General features: G+C 39.8%; 1 protein-coding gene across 3 annotated transcripts in view; it reads right to left on the bottom strand.

The window, feature by feature from the left end:
- SMOC2 (SPARC related modular calcium binding 2) overlaps positions 1 to 27,072 on the bottom strand; it is a 149,872-nt gene that overhangs the window by 22,184 nt on the left and 100,616 nt on the right. For all 3 annotated transcript variants that reach the window (XM_052806066.1, XM_052806064.1, XM_052806067.1), the window contains exons 8-9: positions 24,964 to 25,150; positions 16,427 to 16,509 (exon numbers count right to left, since the gene is read on the bottom strand). In XM_052806066.1, the coding sequence (XP_052662026.1) occupies positions 16,427 to 16,509; positions 24,964 to 25,150 (270 nt within the window). The remainder of the gene's footprint in view (positions 1 to 16,426; positions 16,510 to 24,963; positions 25,151 to 27,072) is intronic.

Here is a 27,072-nt window from a genome sequence, read left to right on the forward strand (position 1 = left end):
TTGGATTCCAATAAATGATTAAGGAGGAAGAGAGATATTTACCGAAAGTTCTTAATTAACTAATTGTCCTGGCTTGCCAGGGGAAAAAAACCTCATAGTGTATACAGAAAGTAGTCCTTTGATATATATACAGTGTAAGATGCATCAATCATATTTTTTCAGAAGCAATTTTCCTGCTCTTCTAAGAGAAAAGATGTTGAGACACAGTTGTAAGGGCTGGAAAGTTAAATTTTCTCTCATGCTTAAGTAGACTCCAATTTGTTAATAGGTCTTCATGGGAAATCTGAAAGATAAGTACGCAGAGCAGATACAAAGGGGTGAAAAATGTGGCCATTTCTAGTGCTGCACATGGTAACCCACCACTCAGTAGCTTTAAGATGCAGGGAAATCATTGATAAATGGAGAGTGTGGATATGCTCGAGGAGTCACATCATATGTGCAGTGAACCTGACATCGCCTGAGGCTGTTGAGCTCACCGACACAGCACCGAGGAACTCTTCTACCCCGGCGGAATGTGTCACACAACAACCTCCAGGCACATACATGTGCCTACAGGAAAGGTGGGCTGGCCAGAGCACTTCATCCCACTTCTGGTGGGGGAATAGTTCAAAATCCCTGCTGGGTCCCACTGACAGGGAAAGACGCAAAGAGCTCATTCATCACGTCTCGCCCCCAGCCCAGCCTCACACCTGAGCGAGCTGGCCTCTGTCACACGTGGAAAGAATTGATTGTCCCAGCTCATCTCAGCACAGGGGTGCACACAGCTGGTGTCACCCCAGCCTCACCTCCCACAGCCCCTCCAGAGTCCGGCATCTGGGCTGGCTCGCTCCGGAGCGGGAGAGAGGGACGAACGCCTGCTCAGCTGTTTGGAGAGCAGAAGACACGACATTGACACTCTGGGTCACAGCATCGCTCTCCAGGAAAAGGTAGTGTTTGTGAGAGATACCTGGACCGTAACACTGACACTTCTTGAAACCTTCTGACAACCCCTGCTGCTGAACCTCACTTATTTCTTCCCTTCTCTGAAACAAAAAGCAATAAAAATACTAATGAAAAGGTGAGAGTTCTCTACTTTACACTAAGCTCTCTGTAGGGAATGGTAGGTATACTGTCATGGTTATCAGTGTCATTTGTACCACTTTAAACCCTAACAGAACCGGTTACAGTGAGATTATTTTCAATTCAAAGCAATGAACTAGAAGCAGAATTTGAACCATAGTTTTATAGATTAAATAAAATAAAAATCTTCTTTAAAGCAAGTAACTGCCAACCATACCAATACACTATTATAAGCATACCAATACACTATTATTTACCAAGTCAATTACAAAGATACTTTCAAGCAGTTACCTATATATCATCTGGATGATATGAACTAATGTTAGAGGAAGTACTGACATAATAGGTATTTACTTATTTTTCTTATTCTTAATAAAATGGCTTTTAACGAATTTTAAAATTCTGATAGCAAAACCACTGTTTTCTTAAATTTGAATAGTACAGTCGGCTTGAATGAGGCTGAGGAAAAATGTAATTTGTTTCTTTAAAGTATGTCACAAGAGTTCGTTACAAACAGCAGAAATAGGATACAGTTCACAGAATGGGTTCGGTTCAATTCAGTACATGAGAAAACTCTTTATTGAGCTGGCTTCAATATATTGATAAGTAGAACCTGATTAAGACCCTTTCATAGGAGGGTGAGTTGAGAGGCATAAGAGGATCTCTGTGTGTACATATGTGCATGTTAGTATAAGCACAGATGTAAATTTAGGGCTATGTAAGCTATCATATAAAAGCTTTTAATCTGCATAAATCAGAAACACATTATTCCTGCGTGGTGAAATTACAAGCACGCATCACCCCAAACAAACACCAGTAGAAACTATACCCCAATGCACCTTCACAAACCCTGTACAAGCACATGTTATTTAGGGAAAGAAGAATCCAAAATTCTCTTGTATAAATATTTTAGAGAGTTTTAAAACATTTTATTGGGAATATTTTTTGTATCCTTCCAGCTCTTTCTTTGATACTGTGAATTCAGCTATACAGATCTCAGAGGGAGATAAAAATTCTAACTAATAAAATACTTCTCTAAATAACTTAAAATTGACTTTCTGCATTCAAAGCCTAATGGATCAAGTACCAGATATATTGAAAAATTTCCAGTGGTGGAAATATGTGCTACATATCTTAATGGAAAACCAGGAATCTTCTCTTTTCTGTGGTTCAGAGATCTTGTTTCATGACCATTTAAATATTACTTCTCCGAACTGAAATTAAGGGGATGGAATTCTCCAGCATACATGAAGGAGTAACCCTTTTTAGTCCCTGGTGATTATTTAGATGCACACATATACAAATACATACACAACTAATGGAGTTTTTCACAATGCCTTCCTGCTTGAAGTGTTCAAATTGAGACACATAGGAATAACGGCAAGTGAGACTGTAGAACTCAATGCCAAATACAATTTATATGTTAAATCCAAAATGCAGCATATTCTTTTCACCACCAGATATATAGTAGCTGTAATACTGCTAACTACATAGTTGAATATGCCAGTCAATAGCTATGCCTAAATTTTGCTTTTCTCTTCAGAGCGCTAGCTAAATTTTTCAAACTCCAGGTTTATTTTCTGTGAACAAATCTGCCCAGCTCTAGTAAACATTTTCTGTTATAACTGTGGATGGCTACAAAACCTAGGAACTCAAACTCTTTGTTATCAGTACTTTTCCCTGTTATACAGTTCACAGCACAGAAGGGTCTGTAGTGATGAATAAGTCATAAAAAAAGCCAATGAATATTCACTCTGATTCTTAAATGAATTTGATTCAATAACCTTTGCTTTGCATTTAACTGTGTTCCAAAGCTAAATTCAAGTTGGATCACTACCAGCAAATCTGGATTATGTACTCAAAGAAGCCAAAATTCATCGTAAGGATGGATTCTGTAACTCTCCAGTTAGGGAACAGGAGTAGTACCCTGGGGCTGAAAAACTCTGACTTTCCACAGGTTCTGAGTGACTGCATCTCATTTAGCAATCAGAGACTACATAGCACGCAGAATATCAAGGGTTATGGAACCAACCTAAACCTTCGTCCTACAAACACTTATGCCTGGGCTTAACTTTACAACCACATGTAAAAGTTCCTTTGATTTTAATGGAACTAATCACAAGAAGAATGTGGGTAAGTGTTTGCAGGATCAGGGTTCAGTGGGTCATGAATTGTATTTTAGGAATATTTACAATGAATTGCTTGTGGATGACTTACAGACCAAGAGGCTTTACCAGAAGACATTTCTAGATAGCAAACAAATTCAAGAACTTCACAAGCATAAAGGGCAAAATTTGTGAATAATTTATTTCCCCAAATTATTCATGGATTTTTGCCATATGCTAACATCAGGAATCTATGAACAGTAGCACTCCTGCTGAGCTATAGAGAAGCAAATTTCTGAATCTTGTGAAGCATTCTGAATCCGTTGAAAGAATTCCCAGATGTTTGTATGGAGTAATTTCATTTCCTCCTCGAGGGCTCTCAGTTGTGGAGGCCTACAAGTTGTATTGAACGCGAGGAATAACATTATGTATTTGAAAACCTCTGAGATAGTCTTGTACACAGTCATCTTTGTGAAAGAGAATATTTCTTCTACACCTCTTCACTGAGCCCAGAGAAATGCCTTCTCCGCTCTCTAAATACCTGATGCAAAAAGGGACCTGGAGGAAAGCCAGCTGGCTTAAGCTCAGCAAGTGTGAAACGGAGGTGACACATGTTGGCAGACTGAAGCACTTTGAGGAACTGGCAGGAACTTTCACTGCCTCTTCAGTCGATGGCATGTGTCCACCCATTGTCCAAGTGGCTTTGCAGTCAGCTAGACTGCAAATTTTCCAGGCATCGTTTTGTTATTCTGTGTTTGCACAGTGCCCAGAACACTGGGATCCCAGACTACACAGCTATAAACTACTGTGATACAAACAATTAACTATACTAAGCACGGAAACTTCCCCAGCTCATGTCTGGTCCCAGGTTCTCCATATTAATAGTAGCAGGTAAACCGTCCTCCATCTGTGGCTGCACCACAGTGTGCACGTCCTTGCCAAGGAAGTGCGCTGGGTCCTTACCAAGTATAGCACTTTCCTACCAAGACATAGCACGTATAGTCAATCATGTCTTTGATCCCGCATGTCTGGGAGGACATAACCTGGCATTACCTTTGAGCCTCAGCTGGAAACTCTGCTTAATACCGATATTTTACTTTCTAAAATAAAACCAATGTCACTGAGAGCATGCAACACTGATTTTGCCTCTTACACTGGTGACCAGTTCCGCTGGTCTTCTCAGGTAAGCCATGAAAAAACGTGAAAAGTCTAGAAAGTCTGAGCATCGAATATACTCTCTGTCAGAGACAGCCTTTTTCTCAAAAGTAAGTTAACAGAAAGATTAATGCAGCAGGCTAAAATCAAAATATTTTCTTCAGAAAAATATACCTACTGATGTGAGATGAGAGTATCAACAATTTTTACTATATCTTGTTCATTTTCCTTGACAAGTGAGCTAAACTCATTGCTTGACACTTTCAGTCATTACTCATCAGCCAAAACTGATGTTATTTCTGTATTATACATTAAATTACTCAAAATGTTGGGAAGTCTTACACTAGCTTAATTTTACACAAGCCCTAACCTCATAACTGCCTCGATTTCAAAAAGTCACTGTTTGATACAAAACACAAAATTACTAGGGTGGTTTATTATCAGTACAGGGTATTTTTCAAAGTTGCTGGGAACTGAAAATCCCACTGAACTCAACGGGAACTAAGTGCTCATTTTATTTGAACACTGAAACACTTCTCCAAGTGACTAAATGCAAAGAATAAATGCCTAACCATTGTTGTTCTCTCTTGAAAATATAGCTGCAGATATACATTCATTGAAAAATGAAAATATTTGTTTTTCCCTGTCCACAGATTAAACACGAGAGCTGTTTCTGCCGGATAATCAAGGAGAACTTGTATCCAAGTACGAAAACACAAAAGAACGCTATCCATTTTGCAGGGAACAGCCTTACAAATCAATGGCATGTTTTTATTCAGTTTATACTCTATCAGATGAAAAAGGAGAAGCCCCATACCATGCGTCTTAGAGAAAATAGTGTCTTATGTGACTCCCACTCACTGTCATGATAAGGTTCAGGTGTCATTTTTCATTATGATTACAGCCCTGGCAGACTAAAAGGTTTTCGCCTTTTCCATCCAGTTATATGAGTTTTTCCTGCCATCTTTCAGATGGTGAGATGATAATGATTGCAGGTACTCTGGCAGAAAACACTGAGCTTATGCTACATCAATCTTTCCCTCTTCTTGTGTTGTTTTTTCTACTCCTCACCCAAGAACTGCAAACCGGTTGCCCCAAGTTATTATGAGATACCTCTCCCATGTCTTCACTGTACCAGAAATTATTTCAAGATTTTTTAAATGCATTTCTTGAAGCTTAGTAGCTTTAGGAATACAGCATCAAAGTTTGTTCAATGAGGGCAAATATTTTAATCCCTTTCAGGTTCCAATGTGATCAAAGTTTCACTCTGCTTATGCTAGGATTTTATACTTGGCACAGACAATACCTCAGTATCTATAGTCATTTACTTACAAGCAGCTGTTTTAAAAAGCACTGAGGTATTTTCACTGTAAACTTCAGATTTATTTTAAAAGACAATAAGTATAGTGATTTTCTTAATACTCACATGCATTTTCTTCAGAGCCCTCGCTAAAAGAAACAAAGCTGTTTAACATGCACTGTTTTGCACTTTCTTGTGGATTTCTTGATTAGGCTAATCTCTGCATTAAAACATTTCACATAAATTCATTTCCTTCATCTTTTTGGTATTAGAAAAAAAGAATAAAGATAAAAGGAAGGGCTCAGCTCTCAGTTCTAGAGTTTCTCTATTTATCTCCCAGGAGGGCTCAATGCTACAGGCTTTTGAGCAGCTGAATGCTGACCAACAGAAATCTCTTGAAGTACAGAGCATTATTAGTCCAGGTACAGAGGCTTGGGGTTTGTCATCAGTAAGCAGGGCTGAGCAGTCTACATGGAGTGCTAGTTTAAGGAGAATGAAATTTAAGATTTCATTAGACTAAACTGGTTTCAGGGAGCCATTAGTCATTCCTCTCCCCGTCCCCCTGACCCGATATCCACAGTGTAGATAATATTCCAAATACTTAAGTGAGATAAAGGAGTATCTGAAAAAATGCCATTTTTCAAACAGGTGCTCGCATACCCTATTACTATTGTGAGACTTATTTCCCTGCTAAAAGCACTTCGGAGTGGAACAGTGCAAGAAAAAATGCTGCTGTGTGATCCAATTTCAGCTGAATACCATCGACCACAGCAGAGACAAAGCCAGGCTGTATCTCACTGCTTGTGGAATACCACAGCTGTTCATTTCCTGATCTGTTCAGGTAAGGTGGCAATTACGTCATTTAACTTGAGCTATCAAAATATATTCAGCTACTGATGTTAGTCGTACTTGCTCCCTCTACAGTCAATGGAGACAGGCACTTCCAGAAAGAGATTCAACCTAAAACACATACCAAAGCAACACACAGACATAGTTCTAGCATAGGGATCTGAACTCTTTGAATATGCCTATATCAAACTGTCTATTCTACCTTTAGATATTACAAAAATGACCATTTGCTTGAATGGGTAAGAACGAATGCCTTACGGATATTTTTCCCCCCTCTTTAGTGTGATGACTACAAGCCTATGGTAGATTTTCCTGCTCTGCTGAGTGTGGTTTGACTAGTAATGCACTCTGAGTTTCATCCAGGAGGGCTGTGTATTACATCTTCTCATTACAGGTTAATCTGCCATGGCATGACAAAGTCTGTCCAAACTTTCACTGTCTTGCAAGACCGCATTTGCTTTTAGGTAGGAAGTTTGCTGTTTCAATCATTGTTAATGGGTGTGCTCCTTCCTATAAGCAGTTCAGAGATATCCAAGCAAAATTACACCATGTGGAGGTAGGGAACTGCTAAATATAAGCACAGATTTATAAAGCGGCTAGAAACTTTTCAGTAAAAGACAAAACAAAAAATTAAACCTCTCTAAATCAGCTCCATGAGTTAATGATACTTATGATAATGAGATTGTTATCCATGATGCTGTTCTGGTTTTTAAAAGAAAAACGAATGTGTTCAACCAAAGCTTTTTCATTGCTGGATTTAGAACACCGTATGTATTAAATTATGGATTAAATGTATGGATTAAAATGTAGAGATAAATTAAAGTTAGGAATTAAAATACCTTTCTGAAATGCCTTTTTTCAGCTTTACTGAAGTTTTATGGCAGAACGGGTTTCACTTAGTTTATTACATCTCACTGAGGGAAAAACAAGTATTTTTTATGCGTGTGTACTTGTATATGTAAATACACATTCACTCCTAGTAAAGATGGAAGGAAAGGGTCCATCTTTATCAGCATCAACGGCAAAATCATCAAGTGCAGGGGGCAGCACTTGTCTACATATTTACATCACCGATGGGTAAACCAACACAGCTTCAAGAGGGTCAGTGGAACTTTTCTGACGTCCACTCAGCCTTCAAAAAGGCATTTCTAGGGGCAAGCATTCTCTCACTTAATCATTCTTTGGCCCAGAAGGCAAAAACCACAATCAGAAACCCATTTGGAGAGTGCTGGTGCAGAGAGGGTGACTGTACAGCTGGGAGGTGACAACCTCCCTGAAGCCAGCCAGGCACAGGAGAACGTCCTCCCTTTCTGGGCACGTGTCCCATTGCGAGCAGGACCCAAGGGCACAGAGCAGCACAGCCGGCAAGGCTGCTCTGTGTAACAACGGATTTGTCTGGAAAGGGAGGACAGCAACAAGCGAGGTGAGAAACAGAATTTATATTCTTTGGCGTAGCCTCCAGCATTTTTTTTAATGCTGAGAAGCAAATGAAGTCATTGTTTATTAGTCCTAATATAGCCCTTTAAAATAAACACAAAATTATAGGTTAATATTAAGTAGAGCAATGAATGAAATGCTATTGCTGAGCCAGTAGCATCACCTTTAATTAGCCAGCTTTTCTCTTTTGCTAGCTGTGATACAGCTGTCTCTTTCACTGGCTCTTTACTAGTAGCTCAAACACTTTCACTGTAATTTTTTTAGACAAATTCACACACAACTGGAAGTTAGAGCAGCTCTTAAGTTATGTGCTTGAGCATTTTTTTTGTTTCAGATATTAATATTCCTGCTTTAGGTTGGGGGGAAGATACTCTTTTGTTAAGAAATGACTACAAATTGAGGCAAAAATAAAGCAATATGAAGAACTGTGGCCAGACCATTAGTAATTAAAGACAGGATGGGGAGATGGACAGAAGAGGGTGTGCAGGAAATAAACATGATCTGCAGAGCCTTGAAAAATAACTTGCAGGCCTGCCTTCCTCTGGAGCAAAACTGCCCGCTGGGAGACTACAATATAATCATGTAGCCAGACAATAGGGTAATAATATTGAAGCTACTCAATCCAAAAGCCCAAGCAAACTGTTGTGGGTTAAAGAGACAGAGTCCTCCCTGGAGGGTCAGCTGCTCTGAAGCCACAGCAGTGGCCTCAGGACTTACTGCTGCAGACCCCCCTTTTTATGGGGGGGTTGACCAGTAGACCTAGGTAGTCATGAGAATTACCACTGTAGGCCAATGTCCTCCCTAGGGCACCAAATAAGTACTCAAATAAGTACTCAGTACTCAGATAAGCTTTTTTGTTACCATGTGGGCACTCTGCCGCTCAAGATAGCAGAGGGCTGGAAAGCCAGGCTTCCTCCTGGCTAAACTACGGCTTTGGAAGGGGAAGCAGCCATTCCCCTGGCCCCCCCCAGCACTACAGGGCTGAGGAGGAGCAAGCCTAGCCTGCCAGCACCCCTCTGCACCTCGCTGTCGAGCCTCACGGCTCCCGTCCGCCCTGCAAGACCTGCCAGGCTCCGGGCAGGCCTCCTCCTTCATCCCTGCCATGCAGCTATTCTGTTCTGCCATCGCTGCCGTGGTGGTTCACGCCGGCTTTGCCCCAACATCTCCTGGTCACAGTTCAAACACTTAACTTGGCAGGTCTGCTCCATATAGAGCCCTCTTGCCAAGTATCTCTCAGTAAATAAAGCAGTATAGGGCTCAGGACGATAGTTACAGGCTTATTCAAAACAGCCAGCAACTTCAAATGGTTGTTTGACAACTCAGAGCTTTAAGATTCAATAGCAGAAAGGGATATTTTAAATATTAGCTCATGCAGCCAAAAAGCTGGTTACATCATAAAAATATAATCCTTTTAAATCACAGCTCAGTGGAGAAAGTTACAGGCCAATTGACCTAACAATTTGAAGCTCATGGGAAGTCAGGCATATGTATATAATCTGCATTGTGATCAGAAATACTCAATTACTTAACTGATACCCTTAAAGAGAAGCAAAGTTTTAATTATTCAAATGTTTAAGAATGTGTAGTAAGGTAAGATTATCTTCTACTCGGTGCCAGTATGGGACTACACAGAGGAAACGAAGAACGTTTCACAGGTGTGAAACGACAGTAAGCGGGGTGAGGCAGACCAGTGGTGATACCTCAGAGTTTTAGCTGAGAAATAGTCTGGTACCTTATGAAAGCTGATGTGCTCATAGTCAACAGTGGAGTAACTGTAAAAGTATAATGGAACATACCTCAAAAGGAAAAGCAGTTAAGCCTCTATCACTTTCTTTTTTTCAAAGGTGCCTTTGAAGTAAGACACTTTATATGATAGCTGTTTGGCTGTGGGCCTTGCATCATCATGGTTTAAGCGTTTCCGATTATTTCTCTTTAACTTTGGAAAAAGAAGATGCACTGCCAACAACCAAAAGAAAACTGTACTTATCCACACATAATTCCCCCATAACATAAATCATGAGTTTTGCTCCACAAAATATAAACTGTTCAGGGTCAGTCCTGGATTATCCCACCAGAAACACAGTAAATAAAACCATTACAGTAGGAAGAAAATTGACAGTTAGAATACTTTTGTTTCTCTTGAGTAATGCAAATGTGAAATAAACAAATCAGTTAAACAGCTCTCATGCATGATTTTGGGGAGAAAATATTAACTGCTTGATGGCCAAGGTTAAACTAAGCTTCCGAAGATTCATAGGACAAAACAATAGCAGAGAACAGAATCACTAGTAGGCTGTGACCTGTAGTTCAACACAACCACAGTTAAGGAAGAGTTTTAAGGGAATACTTTTGTTATTAAGTTGATTGACTATACCAGGGACATGCACCAAGACATTTCAATTAAGTAATATTTTAACATTCTTAGGTTGACTTGAACCGTAGACTATCACAGTGTTGACACAGTGATCAGCGGAGTTTACGCCCTGGATGGAAAGCAATGGGGTTTGGGTTTGGGTTGCGGGGAGGAGGGGGCAGTGGTCTATACTCTTGTCTAAACTGAGAATTCGAAATCTGTCTTATAGAGGCTGAGCAAAGATGCCAATTTTTCTAATTTGGATCCTTCTTCTGTCACTGAATAAGCCCTAGACATTAAAAATGGAAACCTTTCAGATGCTTATTAACTAGTGCTATCAAAAACCCAAAACACTCAACCTTTTGGAGAAATGCTCTGGGATCGAAAATTGTAAAGAAAAGCATCTGAAGTGAGGCTTTTCAGAAAGCTGCAGGATTGCCAGGAAGGACAAAAATAAGAGTGAAATGCTGATCTTATTTCACCAGTAGAAATCTACAGTAACTTCAATGCAATTGATGCATTCTACTGAATTCCAGCTGGGTTAACTGAGATCAGCATCTCAGGAAACGGAAATATTCAGCAGTGAAGAGCTACGCTATTTTGAGAAAATAGAAAAGGGAGACTTTCAGGACTTTTAGTAGATGGACTTACTGAATCTGCACATTCACCCAAGTCAGTAGATTGAATTACTGTTACAGTTTATAAGGCACTGTCATTTCCAAACTACCGTTTCCCCTCCCAAATTATCCTTTTGTATGAGAGGAAGTATCACAGCTATAGGAACTTCAAAAAACATACTATGTTAAAGAAAAGAAGAAACTCAAACAAGCCAAAACTAAATGTAAATAAAATTAATGGTCTGACTTAAAGCCACAAAACCACAGAAACCCAGTAATGTCTGAAAATCCAGCTTGACATTGTGTCCCTCTCTCAAGCTTGTGTGCCTTTTACTCATTTGGATTTCTTTTTTTTTTTTTCCTGCATAAAAGATAAGAGTACTTCTAATTAAAGAATTTTGTGTGAGCAAAATCATATTTCCCATAACACTTTTCAAATTTTTCCACTTATTTTCCAAATTTCAGGTCTTGGTAATGAAAATTGTATTACAGAATAACCCAGACAAATTCCCGGGTCAAGTAAGAATACAAAAATCTTCAACTATATAAAGGATTATCCAAAGTTTATCCAGCCCTCACACACAGCGGAGCATAAAACAGAGCCTACTTGCATTCGATGCATACTTTTTAAATAAGAAAAAGATTTGCCCTTGAGGAAAATTAGCCAAGTGGTCTGGCAGTGTCTCAATATGCTATCATGTCTTGCTCTTTTATATATCCAAGCCCCTTTCTTCCAGGTTGCTTAGAGCAGAGGCAAGACTAGCTTTATGAACAAGTAGTTTATCCATTTTCTAAGGCATTGGTCTCTGAAGCGGAGTGCACGTACCCCAGGGGGGATACAAGACAATCAATTGAAGTGCAGGAAGAAAATATTTTTTTACTAGTAATAAATAAAATTTAAAAAATTAAAATTGTGGTTATTTCATCTTTATTTCATCCTTTTTTAATTTCTATATTTGGGTATGTTCTACAATGTACTTAATATATTAGTACAGTAGTACATCTATATAATTTATAAATAAATATGCATCTATTGAGGGTGCATGCTGAAAAATATCTTACTGATTATTAAAAAGTAATGAATGCATACGGTGCTTGAAAATACATTCACCCATAGACCCAGCCTGAAAAAATACAGTCACAGGAACCAATATTTCTTCAGCTTGGCTGAATTTGACCTATTACCACTCATGATTTTAGGAAAATACAGGGGCACCTACACCTCATTCCATCATATTACAGGTTTAGCTTAACCAGCCTTCATGCTATACCCGTTTACATGCTCTTGACCAGCTTGTGTAGAAAACTGAATTTCTGTTTAACACACCAGTTATCCAAAAGTCTGAAATAAACCATTCAAGACCACAGAATATGTCAGTTCATCACAGGGCTTCCATTTTACTGTATAACACACGGGAGAACGAAAGGTCAAACTACAAACGTTTGAAAACTCTGACCGTGAGAAGAATAAAAAAATCCTTCTGTTTCCCCAGTATGTGACATTCTCTAGACTCCATTTTGGGTTCATTTTCATTATCTCGGAATAACTAGTTTCTGAGAAGGATCAAAACCACAGGTAACCTCAGAAAAATGCTTTGGCTTTAAAAAAAGGACTTGAAATCTAATGGGAAGAATTATTATTATATAACTTCCAGCCCAATCTAGCAGATACAGGTGGCTTGGATCGTTCTTACAAACATTAGATTAGCCTTCAATTTCAGATGCTTTATATTAAGTTACCCTTAGGATGTGACGATATATTCTCAGCTCGGTTTAAATCAGTGGGAATTTTGCCACAGACTCCAAGGGGCCCTTACCTTCTACAATTTTGCCTTAACAAGATATCAGTGTTTGCCAAAACGTGCATCTTGATTTATTTGCAAATTCTTGCTAAAAATATTTGGCTTAACATGTAATGGGTTCAAATTTTCAGGTGGGATAAATCAGCGTAGCTGCAGAACTATGCCAATTTAATCCACCTGAGGATGTACCAGTGGGTTTTATCCTATTTAAGATCATTCATAGTAATAAAGTAATTGTTTTAAAATCTTCCTGGTTTTACACGGCAGGCAGTCACAGTGGTTTCACCCAGGGCTACTGCATTTTTGTGGGTGTAAGCTGCAAATCAAGCAAACCCATTCTTTCAAAAATGTATTATTCCTTGAAAGTAAGTACACAATTAACCTATATTTTTTATTCAGTCCTGGCACCACTCAGTAATCAGAGGCTGTATTTAAATTTAGTCAACACAAATGCAAACATGCCTTTGCAACACTGCTTACAATAGAGAAACTTTGAGTAACAGTGGTTCATTTCTGTTAAAAAGTTGATTCGTGTTAGCCATTTGTGCAATTTTACGTGTTACTTGTTAACAACTACCCACGCCTGTGCAAGATCCTATTTCAACCTCCTTTTTACAAAAACCAATCTAAAATAAACTCAATTCATTATTACTTAATGTAGTGTTTGTATGATAAGAGAGAAATTTACCAGTTGAGGACTTGGGCATTTAATAGACTAGTTGAGAGAGAGAAAAGAGAAAGCCTTAAGACAGTGAAAGAAAAATAAACACCTTAACACAACTGCAACTGTGAAGTAACCTCTTCCCCCTGTTACTTCTATAGGCATGTATTTACTCCATGCTGCTGCAGAGTAGAAGAGGGAGGTTCTTCTAGCTAGGCCCTAAGTATTTAAGAAATGTTAGGAAATTTTGGTATTTGCCTTATTTTAAAATAATATAAAGCATTTGGAAGTCAAAGATTAAGCAACGGAAGATATGAGAGAGCAAATCCATGTCATACATAATAATTTATGATAATTATGAACTCACATTGCTGCAGTAGTTTGTTGGACTAAAGCTCACATAATGCAAAATACCATAAAGTAGAAAAAGAAAATCAAAAGACCATTGCCTAACTTAATGAAAATGAATTTATCAGGTAGGAGATTACAGCACGGAAAGTTCTTGTTAATTGTTTCACTGGAAAATTGTCTTGACTTTGGATAAATCTTTGTTACTGTACTGTATAAAAGCACTACCAGTTTGGATAAGAAATCAATGTGTGAAAGCTTAAAACCCTTCACCTGCCCATCATCCCTCTAAGATTCCAGCTAGCAAACGCTTCTTCAACATTTTTAGCAAAAGGTATGCGTGATCAGCAAGTGACGTCTTTTAGTGCAAAACTTGTTTCTTCAGCTTCTGCTCTGCTATACTCTGTTCTGAGTGCAAGTTCTTTACACTCAGAAAAAACATACATGAAATCAAGTAATTACCCAAGTCTGTAACTATGCAAGTGCTGTTTGAAATAAATTGTTGAAGATGACCAACTTTCCATTGGTTTCCATGGAGTAAGGACTGTAAAATGTGATAGAATAGTTTTGGTTGGAAGGGAACTTTAAAGGTCATCTAGTCGAACCCCCCCTGCAGTGAGCAGGGACATCTTCAACTAGATCATGTTGCTCAGAGCCCCATCCAACCTGACCTTGAATGTTTCCAGGGATGGGGCATCGACCACCTCTCTGGGCAACCTGTCCCAGAGTTTCACCACCCTCATCATAAACAATTTCCTCCTTATATCTAGTCTGAATCTACCCTCTTTTAGTTTAAAACCATTACCCCTTGTCCTATCGCTACAGGCCCTACTAAAAAGTCTGTCCCCATCTTTCTTATAGGCCCCCTTTAAGTATTGAAAGGCTGCAATAAGGTCCAAAATATTTCCCAAATGATCCCTGACATACCTGCCAACTTCCCTGAAGTTACAACAGCAGTAACTTCAGTAAGCAAGTACTGACTGATGAAATGATGGATACACATCATCAATCTGACTGTCAACAGAGGTGTGTTTGCCACAAAGTTTCACATATCTGAGGATTTATGTGGCACATATGGTTCTTGCTGAAATCTGTGAGCAGCTAAACAGCAAAACTTCAAGTCAGGCATGCTCCATCCCTTTTTTGTGAAGGAAGAGAAATGGAGACAATTTGGTAAGAGCCGTGAAATTCATGTCCCAAGGTGAATTTTTAGTGCAAATTAGCTTTTCATCTCTTAGTGTATATACATGTTCAGTATCTTAAGTGATAAGCCATAATGCAGAATGAGTACCTCACTCATTCAACCCTATCTCCCACTGTCTCTTTCATAAAGTAATCAAGATCTACCTAAAAAACTAACCAGATTTTCTGCCCCATTACTAGTCCTTTAGAAGGCTGTTGCCTCACTGCTTTAATAGTTGGAAACCACTTTACAGCTCCCAGGTGAAATTCATTCAGGGTAGTTCATACCTATTTTTCTTGTGCCCAAATCGTCACAGAGGAAAACAGTTTCTCTCCCAATATTGCCTCCAGACCTTGTCTTGTTTCTCAAAATGAAGCAAATGCTAGCTGCCTTCTCTTGGAAAGTAGCTGCTTTCCCTGATACATTACTGCTAGCTAACTTCTCCTGTGTATCCATTTCCCTGAACACAGATGACCAGAATTGTACCCATGGTTCTACAAAAAATCCAGAAAAAAATAGTAGGGCTATCTAAAATGGCACGTACGTTTCCTTGTCTGCCTTGTCTGTCTTATTCCTGTCTGTCTGTCTGTCTGTCCCATCATACCTAGCTAGATATGGGTTTGGGTCACACTTGCCATTTTTACAGCCACAGTAATTGGACAGCTTACAGTTAATCCTATGATCGACTTCTTTCTATGTAGAACACAACATATAATTATATATGGTATAATAACATATTCATATTTCTTCTTTTTTATTATACCTTGTAATTAAATTTATTTCATGACAGAGGGTATTAATGTGTGCTTCATTCAATATGCATTTCACAACTGATGGGCATGTTTAGTTCAGAATTATTGTCTAGATGTTTCTCTGGGTTGCTAAACTGAAATATTTTTCATGCCACAAAAAATCTGCCCACATAATTTGTTTGTTTCTGGTTCTTTACAATAGCTGACAGTAATTAATAATTTCCTCATAACGTGTGCAATATCATTAAACCTGCTACACCTCAAGTTATTCAAACATATTAAAAGGTCATTTCAAAAATGAAGCAAGTCTACTGACATCTGTGTAGCTCAACTATCCAGAGATAAGATCTCTCACACGCTTATAAAAAGTGTGAAAAATGAAAAATCTAATTAACACCAAGGTTTGTTTCTACAACAGAGAAATTATTCTGAGGTAAACTGACAAGAGTACTCTTGGAAAAAAGTAAGTGATGATACATTTTTTAGACTGATTTGAAGATAGAGGCCAATTTCCCATGAATATTGCTAGAACAAGGATTATGAAGTACTCGTCAAGTTGTTCTGGGCATATGTGCCGACTTCTCTAGTATGACAACAGCAAGGAATAATCCCAGTAGGTAAATGTGACTGCCTTTAAACTACTGAGAAAAATGAGCCTTACTTTCTCTGACAACATCCCAAGACCCATGTTTACATACATTGTTCCAAAGCCAAAGACTTCAGTCAGTGGCAAATCTATATAGCATACCTAAAAGATACATTGTTTTGATATAGAGTAAGAAATTGCTTTATCTGTTTCACTGACCTTGAAGCTGGCGTCCTTTGTACAAGTCCTTTGTTTTGGTTGGGTGAGCTCTGGCACCGTTATCACATTTAGGTTGTTCATACCTAAAGAACAAACGGGGAGAGAATAAAACCACCAAAGGTTAATTTGATTTAGAACTACTTCCAATTTTGTAGTCCAAATTAAACTTGTACCTTCTTTTATTCAGGGCATAAGCTTGTTTTTCATTCAGAAGGGGCAATGCAAATTCATCTGCCTATTTTCCACTTACCTCAAAGAAGCCAGCACAACTTTATTCTTCTGAGGTTGATACCAAACTAAACAAATATTATCTATTCCAAAGCCCATTCTACAGGGAGGAAAACTGAGGAAGGAAAAAACTGTGGGGAACTGCTATAAAGTAATACATAATAAAAAATAATTTTGAAAAAAAAAATCAAAAAAACCACAAAATCAAAACCAAAGTCAGGCTCTCCTCCCACCTACCAAATCAAAAAGGCATGACCAATGTGACAAATTCTGACATCTGACACAGTATTCATGTTGGGAAACACCAGAAAAGCAATTTCAAAATCCCAGCAAGCCAGGTACTGTAGTTAGCTACTACTGCAGCTCTAAAGCCATGTGCTACTGTATCCTCTCCAAAAAAAATGTTAGTTTGCATAAGAAGGGCTAACCATGAACAGCTAACATTTTGAACAAGAGTGAAGAACTGATGGGGTTTCCAGAAGGAAGGGAATTGGGCTGGAGCTGCTTGCAATGGATTGTGAAAAAGGCTGAATCTCTACCTGCTACTTGAATATTCTGGTTCCTTTATGCTTTCTGAGTTTACTTAAAGTCACTTTGTTAGTCCAGCTGGTAACAAGAAACTCTGCTATTTGTATTTCCAACAAACATTGACTTACGCAACGCCACTACTAATATCTTTCATGCAAGACTGGGAGGCATGGAGCATCTGCTGCTGAGTCTCTCCTTTTTGTTTCTGTCCCACTATCGATGCATGGTGGTTTTTCACTCAACTTGACAAAATCTCCCTCTGAGAAATTTTACTTTTTCATTCTCCTAAAGTAGTTTGAAGCTGCAGAATTCAGTGTGTAGCATTTCAGAGAAAGTTTCAATTCTCAGTTAAACACACTTAGTAATATGACTTGTGTCCACATACATGTGTGTGCACATACATACTTGTTCACTGCATCTGGGTTCTTTCATATTTTATACAACTGCTCATCTTCCTTTGAAATTCTCCTATTCTACGTTCTCCAAAATGACATTTACTGAGAAGCATACTAAAATGTCTAATTAAAATATACTAATCCAAATTTTTGGAACAAAATATTCTTTTTAAAAGCATTAAACCATGGCTATGTCCTGGATCTAGGCCAGACTGCCCCTAAGACCAATACCTGAGTATTCTGATCTTAATTGTCAGGCAGAATGAAAAAAAACCCAATATTATTTTTCCTTTGAGTGCTTAATTTATTTCCGTATCATCTGATGAAACTGCCCACTGGCCCATCAAACTTTGGCTCCTGCAAGCAGGTACAGTGTTGTTTTCATGGACATGGGAGAGCTAGAGGCACTTTTTTTTCCCTAAAGAACAGCAGGAATAGAAGCTGCTTTGATAGCATGGGTTGGATTCAGATACCTGATGGGTGACCACTTCAATCAGCCAAGAAAAGAGTGAAAGGGAAATCTCTGAGCAACACTCACTAATGCAGTACCTGGCAACCAGCCTGGTCCCCAATTAATCTGATACCTGACTCTGCATTCCTCTCGTCCTCTTCCGTTATTGTTACTGCTCTGTGCCTACACTGCCTTTTTTGGCCTCTACTCTTCTACCCTTTGGGCTTTTATTTTTGTTAAATACACATGTAGTTCATCATATACAAACTAAATCTATTAAAGCCCAGTAAGTGTTAAAATGCTGCAATGCGAAAAGTCTACATTTAACTCTTTAAAGCAACTGGAGAAAGAAAATGAATCATTAGAAATTTACCATAAAGGAACAGCCATGCTAAGAACTGATAAGAAAAACACACTTGCCTCAGTTTTCATGGGGAAAGAGTGGGAAAGGGATAGCATGTCAGAATGGAGCACTGTCTGGTTAAAAATAATGTGGTCAAAAGACATGCCAAGTTACTCTTGAATTTTAAAGGAGAAAGAATCCCTAGCAGTGGATGTGTATCTAGAGTCGGCAAGGGCTTATGAAGGCTGCTTTATACCTCTGAGCAGTCTGCTGGGAAGCACTGAGATTTAGTGAAGTGTACAAAGCAGTAGAGGATAGAGGCTTTCACAGGGATTCTACAGTATGGGCAGCCTCATGAAGCAGCTGATTTATGTTCTTTTTTAAGTTTAGAGAATCTTGTGCAAGTGGATTGGGGATTACTTCGCCCATGATCCTAGCTGCTAAAAAGTCGCCTGTGAGAACACAGACTCATGGCCCTGCTGAGCAAAAAGGCTGAGGGTCACGCTGTGATGTCCAGGAGGCATTGGGAGCCAGCTGCTGAGGACCATACTGACAGACTTTGGGGGGAATGGTTGTTTACCCTTTAAATGCATTATCATCTTTTAGTCAAATGGATGTTTCCTCTAGGCTTTCATAAAAGCCAGCTTTATACCACAACTTCACATATTTCTTGGGAGTTTTACTGTCTTAAATATCCTAGAGTGGTTCTTCATTCACATATCTTTAGTTTAACTCTAGAATTTTTTTTTTTTTTTCTGGAATACCTTCAATGACAAATCATCTTTTTTTCAGATGACAGCACATTAGAAGGTGAATGAGTATTAATAACTTCCCTTCATTTTGGGGGTCTAATTTAATGTGACTACTATTTATTGTGGTATTCAGAGCCTGATGATATGACAAATTTCATCCTCATGAATGTATTCTAAACAAACAACATGCAAAATGCTAAGCTGTTTTGGCAACAGCTTCCCAGATCTGTCTATCCTTTCACTGTTGTCCCCTAGTGATTTGATCCAGATTTGCAGAACAGAGATTCCAGGATGCTATGCATCCTTCTTGCTACCAGGAGTACTAATGCTATCAGTTCCTGCTGTAGAGTTTTAACAGCTACTCTTCCAGTTTGTATTTTGCAGTGGAAAGCTGGAAGATAGCACACACCATTTTGCATTAGCCTCTGGTTCTTTAAACTAGGGAAGAGTCACATGTTCATTCTTCCCAGTCTATAAGAAAGAATTACAAAAAGACAACTGCATATTCATCATCATATTCTGATCCCCCTTTACTTCCCTCTGCTAGGGAAAAAAAATTAATTTCATCAATATAAAGAAAAAAAAAACCCAAGACATAATTCATGGGATTCCAGCCCAGCTAAATCTTTCTCAGAAATGAGGTCTAGACATTCCTCTTAAACTCCAGGCAGTAATCCCACCTGCTTGTTTACCAGGACTGTAGATTCCTAAATACACCAGTCATTCTTTATTTAGTATGAAACTCCTAAAACTGAGTACTCTACTTACCCATCTGTGCTCAGAAATGTCCTCTCCAGGGATATTACTAAATATTACTTCCTCAGAGCTTCACTGGGAACTGCCCTTGAGTCCAGCAAAGCTGAACAAATTAGAAATGGCCAAAGCCACAGCAATTGGTCTTTTGAGTATCAGTCAACAGGCAGAGCACTCAGCGAACAAAAGGAAGATTTGTGTCTGAACCATATGCATGAAATGATTGAATTAAATTTGCCAGACTTCCAACTCTGGAGACATACAGCACAGTGAGAGACCTCCCTGCCACCTCTTTTCCCACAGCTGAGTGACTGTAGTTGCCAAGCACAAGAGGCCAGCAGACCAAACAGGAAAAAAAGATGACCAAGACTGATTCTAGATCCATAGATGATTCATCAAGGGGTTGGGAAGAATTAGAATTCCAGTCTATATGACAGTAGAAGCCAAAATCACACCTATTGCATGCACACTATACATATGAATAGGAAAGTGAGTTGGTTGACTTTCAAGGATCACCACCTCCATTTTCATAAATCTCGATGTGCAGGATGAACAAGGAGTACCTAGCAAAATTCGGACTTAAAAAGGAAGCATACAAAGGGTGGAAACAGGGTCAGGTGATACAGGAGGAATATACAGACACTGTCCAAGTGTGCAGGGATAGGGTTAGGAAAGCCGAAGCCCCCTGGAGCTAAATCTCGCAGGGGGCATGAAGGGCAACAAGAAGAACTTATTATGCACCTATCAGCAGCAAAAAGAAGACTAGGGAAAATGTTGGCCTGCTGCTGGGTGGGACAGGGGACCTTGTGACAAAGGACATAGAGAAGGCAGAAGTACTCAATGTCACCTTCTCCTTGGTCTTGTAAGAACAGTCTTCAGGAACCCCAGGTCCCTGAGACCGGTAGTAAAGTCTAGAGCAAGGAAGACTTACCCTCAGTGAAGAAGGATCAAGTCAGGTATTGTCTGAACAAACTGGACATAGAGAAATCCATGGGACCTGATGGAATGCACCGACAAGTGCTGAGGGAGCTGGCTGATGTCATTGTGAGGCCACTCTCAACTATATTTGGAAGGTTGTAGTGACTGGGGATGGTTCCTGGGGACTGGAAGAAAGCAAATGTCACTTCTGTCTTCAAGAAGGGCAAGGAGGAGCTGAATAACAAGCCAGTCAGCCTTACCTCAATTCCTGGGAAGGTGATGAAAGCAAATCCTCCTAGAAGCTATTTCAAAACATATGAAGGACAAGAAAGTGATTGAGAGTAGTCAGCATGGATTTATGAAGAGGAAATCATGCTTGGCCAACGCTGCAGCCTTCTATGATGAGATGACTTGCTCCGTGGATGAAGAGAGAAGAGCAGATGTTGTTTATCTTAATTTTAGCAGGGCTTTTGACACTGTCTCTGATTACATTCTCATAGACAAACTGATGAAGTATGTGCTAGATAAACTAACAGTGAGGTGTGTTGAAAACTGGCTGAACTGCCAGTCTCAGAGTTAGGATCAGCAGCAGAAATTTCAGCTGGAAGCCAGTCACCAGTGGAGTGCCCCAGAGTTCAATACCAGAGCCAATATTGTTTAACCTCTTCATTAATGACCAGGATGCTGGGATAGAGAACAACTTTAGCAAGTTTGCGTATGATACAAAATTGGGAGGAGTGGCTGATACACCAGGGGCTTGTGCTGCCATTCGCAGGGACCTCAACAAGCTAGAGAAATGGGCTGGAAGGAATCTCATGAAGTTCAAAAAAAGGCAAATGCAAAATTCTTGCACCTGGGGAAGATTAACCAGCACAGGATAGGGGCCAACCAGCTGGAAAGCAACTTTGCGGCAAGGGCCTGGGATTTCTGATGGACGCTGAGTATGAGGCAGCAATGTGCCCTTGAAGCAAAGAAGACCAACAGCCTCCAGAGCTGCATTAGGAAGAGTATTGCCAGCAGGTCGAGGGAGGTGATCCTTCCCTTCTCATTCGTGCTGGCAAGATATATCTGGAGTGCTGGGTCCAGCTCTGGGCTCCCCGAACAAGATGGACATGGACATACTGGAGTGGGTCCAGCAAAAGGCCATGAATATGATTAAGGGACTGGAGCGTTTGACATAATAAGGAAAGTGTGAGAGAACTGGGACTGTTCAGCCTGGGGAAGAAAAGGCTCAGGGGGGATCTTATTGGTGTCTATAAAAATCCAAAGGCAGGGAAATAACAAAAACTAAGTCAGACTCTTCTCAGTGATGTTCAGTGACAGGAAAAGAGGCAATGGGCATAAAATGAAATAGAGGAAATTTCATTTAAATGTAAGAAAAAACTTTTATTTTTTTAACTTTGATGGTAATCAAACACTAGAACAGGCTGCCCAGAGAGGCTGCGGACTATCCATCCTTGGAGATATTCAAAGTCCAACTGGACATGGTCCTGAGCAATCTACTCTAGCTGACCTTGCTCTGAGTAGAGGGGTTGGACTAGAGAATCTCCAGAGGTCCCTGCCAGTCTCAACTATTCTATGATTCTATAATGATACTCATAAAGAAGAACTACAAAAACATCAGCAGAAGCCCCACTGCTTGATAAGCACAAGACGATGATTTGGACTCAAATTAGAGAATAGCAACTAAGACTCCATAAAATTATTTAAACTATAATTCAAAGAAGGATTAGCACTAAAAACAAGAAACAGTGACAGAAGAAGAGCAGAAAAGGGAGCCTCTGAAATCTCTGGAGGACATCTCTAGGTCCTCACACAATATGTGTACTGATCCTACAGTTTCAGGACCAAATTGGATTATTTTGGTTTTGACAGTTTATAGATCTCAACTTGCCAGAAACAGCAGATCAACAGTAACTTTAAGTCATGCTCACTTCAGCTGTTACTGTAATTGGCACAGTCTAGACTACAGTGTAAACAGCTATAAGTAAATTAGCACTTGAAGAATATGTGAAAAACACTCCCCAAGAATATAATACTTTACAGCAAGTAGCTTATAATGTTTTTTCATAAACCTTGTGCAAATGATAAAAAATTCTTTTTGCTTAAGCTTCAGAAGATTTATGTTTGCATCAAGATATCCATACTGCCCATCAGCTTTATATGAGCTTCTATAGCATACTTACAAGGGCCAAACCTCAATAACCAGCCTAAATAACATCCTTTGGAATCTGATACTTGCCTTGCCTACATCTGCTCTATGTGGCTCACAACATTTTATCATATATCAGGCTCAGATGAGATGACTGAACTCCAAGCTTCTATTAATAACACACTAAAATGATATTTCCTCTCTATGGGTTCCCAAGCAGTTGTTCCATCAAAACCAGTCATATGAAATAGTTGAGGAGGTTGCTGGAAAAATAACTGAACATTTCTGAGGTTGGATGTGGTTTCTGTATAGACCATCTTACTTGGTTCTTCTATATTCAGGCTAAGGAGTGTGAGGTTTCCTCTGGGCTTATTCATTACCTGCTCCAAGCCTTGGCTTCCCAGCACAAAATAGAAGTAAAAAAGAGGACTAGGGAAGCAAACTGCCTGTGACATTGCAGTGAAGGAGTCTGTGACCATCTGGCCTTAACTTTTGATGTCTCTTAGAAATATTTCACTTCATAGTGGAAAAAACCTATATGACAGTCAGTCTCACCTCTGTGAGAACTCTGTTTCCCAGCAAGACCATGGAGCAGATCCTCCTGGAAACTGTGCAAGGGCACATGGAAAATATGGAGGTGATTGGTGACAGCCAACATGGCTTCACTAAGGGCAAATCATGCCTGACAAATTTGGTGGCCTTCTATGATGGGGTTACAGCATTGGTGGATAAGGGAAAAGCAAGTGATGTCATCTACTTGGATTTGTGCAAAGCATTTGACACTGTCCCACACGACATCCATGTCTCTAAATTGGAGAGACATGGATTTGATGGATGGACCAGTCAATGGATAAGGAATTGGCTGGATGGTCACACTGAAAGATCAATGTGTGATCAATGGCTCACTGTCCAAGTGGAGAGCAGCAACAAGTCGCATTCCTCAGGCGTCGGTATTAGGACCGGCGCTGTTTAACGTCTTTGTCAGCAACATGGACAGTGGGGTTGAGGGCATCCTCAGCAAGTTTGCCAATGACACCAAGCTGTGTGGTGCGGCTGATGCGCTGGAGGGAAGGGATGTCATCCAGAGGGACCTTGACAGGCTTGAGAGATGGGCCAGTGCGAACCTCATGAAGTTCAACAAGACCAAGTGCAAGGTCCCGCACACAGGTTGGGGCAATCCCAAGCACAGATACAGGCTGGGCAGAGAATGGATTGAGAGCAGCCCTGAGGAGAAGGACTTGGGGGTGTTGGTTGATGAGAAGCTCAACATGACCCAGCAACGTGTGTTTGCAGCCCAGAAAGCCAACCGTATCCGGGCTGCATCAAAAGAAGCATGACCAGCAGGTTGAGGGAGGGGATTCTCCCCCTCTACTCCACTCTGGTGAGACCCCACCTGCAGTACTGCATCCAGCTCTGGGGCCCCCGACACAAAAAGCACATGGACCTGTTGGAGCAAGTCCAGAGGAGGGCCATGAAGATGATCGGGGGCTGGAGCACATCTCCTATGAATACAGGCTGAGAGAGTTGGGGTTGTTCAGCCTGGAGAAGAGAAGGCTCCAGGCAGACCTTAGAGCAGCCTTCCAGTACCTAAAGGGGGCCTACAAAAAAGCCAGAGGGGGACTTCTTACAAGGGCATGTAGTGATAGGACAAGGCGTAACGGTTTTAAACTGAAAGAGGGTAGATTTAGATTAGATGTAAGGAAGAAGTTCTTCCCTCTGAAGGTGGTGAGACATTGGAACAGGTTGCCCAGAGAGGCTGTGGCTGCCCCATCCCTGGCAGTGTTCAAGGCCAGGCTGGATGGGGCTTTGAGCAACCTGGTCTAGTGGAAGGTGTCCCTGCCCATGGCAGGGAGGTTGGAAGTAGATGATGTTTAATGTCCCTTCCAACCCAAACCATTCTATGATTCTTTGGATCTATGATGTAATTCCACCAGCAATAGAAATCTACATGCTAGTACATGCACACTAAGGCATCTTCTCTATACAACTTTTGAGCACTGAACATGTATTCCCTTACCTGGTTGATGTACCAGGGATGGGACGTCCCGTATCCACCAGAACACACCAGCAGTAGCCTGTAGAAGGATGGCACTGCACTGGTTTGTAGAGGCCACCCTGAGCACACTCTGGAATGAACACATTGTCTTTCTGGGGCTGTTTAGCTTCCTCCAGGGCTGACTGAAGTTCTTGATCACATGATGATGCTTTTGGAAGGAAAAGAAAGAAAAAATACTCAAGAAGCTATATGGAAGGGGCCTACTAGATTTATCAAACAGTTTTTACATCTTTCTTTGATTGCATATAAGGATTGTATTTGAAGAGGTTTGCTAGAGCTCAAATACCAGCTACATTGGTTCATGCTGTATACTGCTAGGAACTTTAGTTTCCTTTTCGTGCAGCTACTTCATAATGTGGTCCTAATGATATCTTGACACCCCCCCCTTTCCTATACTAGATATAATCTATGGATAACCAAATACTTTCTCTGCCACTTTAAAAAAATCCTTACTGACTCCACAGCCCCTAAACTACTGATTCTTTTCAGAGGGAACAGTAAAAATCCAACTTCTTAGGATTTCTTATATGAATTATTCATCTAGATATTCATTTAGATGTTTATATTCTGCTCTTCCTTTCCAGTTTTGGAACAACCTCTTGATACAGTGAAAATTCTTCCACCTTCTTTTCTGGTGATTCTGGTATTGGTGATGTACCATTTGCTCTGGAGACCAAGGACCCACAAGAAAAAGTAATATATTTTTACCTCTGCATTAAAAATATGTCCTAGATCTCTTCTGGATGTGAGAAAAGCTTACGTGTCTACACATTCCTAGCCTTTACGTGAAACTATGAACCAGGGAGCAAAGAGCAGAAACCCCAGGGCCTGAGAATGCCAGTCAGTCCACACCAATCAGTAGAAAACCACCTCTGCTGAGGATTTTTGATCACTACTAAACTGGTATATGTGGCACTGCAGAGATAATAAATGAGACAATTTGCTCAAGCCAATGTTTCTCCAGAAACTTTAAAGTCAGTCTCTTATCATGTGAAATTTAGATGGTAAATAAACCAGGTTCTGTATAATTCCCAAAATAATCCAGTGAACAGAAATTAAAATTTGAAAACAAGAATGTTAAGCACTCTACAAACACACAAATTACTGACAGGAAAATTTCAGGTTTCTAGAATTTCAATCAATAAAAGATTCTCTTCAGTTAAAGAAAAGTCATTTTAATGTTACCAAAAAAAAATCTATGAGTAATATTTGCTCTTCTTTCAAGTCAGTTAAAGACTGGTGACACACTTATTCTCTGAATCTCTAGCAGGATTTACTTCTTGATTTTTCACAGTTCAACCCACAGCAGAACAAGTTGAATCCTGACTGGATTTTCTAGTCTGTGTAATGAGTTTCAGCTTTAGTCTAATCTCATTTGCTCTGAACCCACAGGGTTCAGAAAACGCTTTGCAAATTGTTGGCAAACACTGACAGAAAGTGGCTAGTTATGTCCGGAATTCTACTGCTCCTTGCCAGCTTCTTGCAAATGCAGATGACCAAAATCGGTAAGACTTCTGTTGCAGGGGAAAAGGTGGCAGGAAGTTAAACACCTTCATACTTTAAATGGCACATAATTCCATCTATACAATGGCCTGGTTTCCAAAACAGTGTGTTTTGTTCCAGTCCATGCACAAGGTTTAAAAAACAAGCATATCACTTGCTAACTTGATTACAAGGCACAGATGGAGTGTTTTTTCAGTTCTTTGGTTGTTGGTTTGGGGGTTTTTTGCCTCTCTTGTTTCATACAGTATTTGAGCAGGACAGCTAGATAAATTGATTGATTTTGCATGTTTTTGTCTTGGTCTACCCACTGACATAATCAGACGTTGAATAGCTCTCAAAGCACCAGTGTTTAGATAATAAACTGTACTTAGAGAATCAGTGTAGTGAAGACAGAAAGGCTCCTTTAAAAAAGGGAAAGAGCTAATTATTTGCATGTTAAAACCTTCACAGAAATACCTATGGCTTCACAAATTAGAAATCCATCACCAACATCCTCTTAGAGCAGCCAAAATAAATCTTTCCCTCAGTGAATCTGGATTATGATGATTATCAAGTTACAAGGTATGG

Source organism: Harpia harpyja, chromosome 13 (assembly GCF_026419915.1).
Source record: "Harpia harpyja isolate bHarHar1 chromosome 13, bHarHar1 primary haplotype, whole genome shotgun sequence".
NCBI lineage: Eukaryota > Metazoa > Chordata > Aves > Accipitriformes > Accipitridae > Harpia > Harpia harpyja.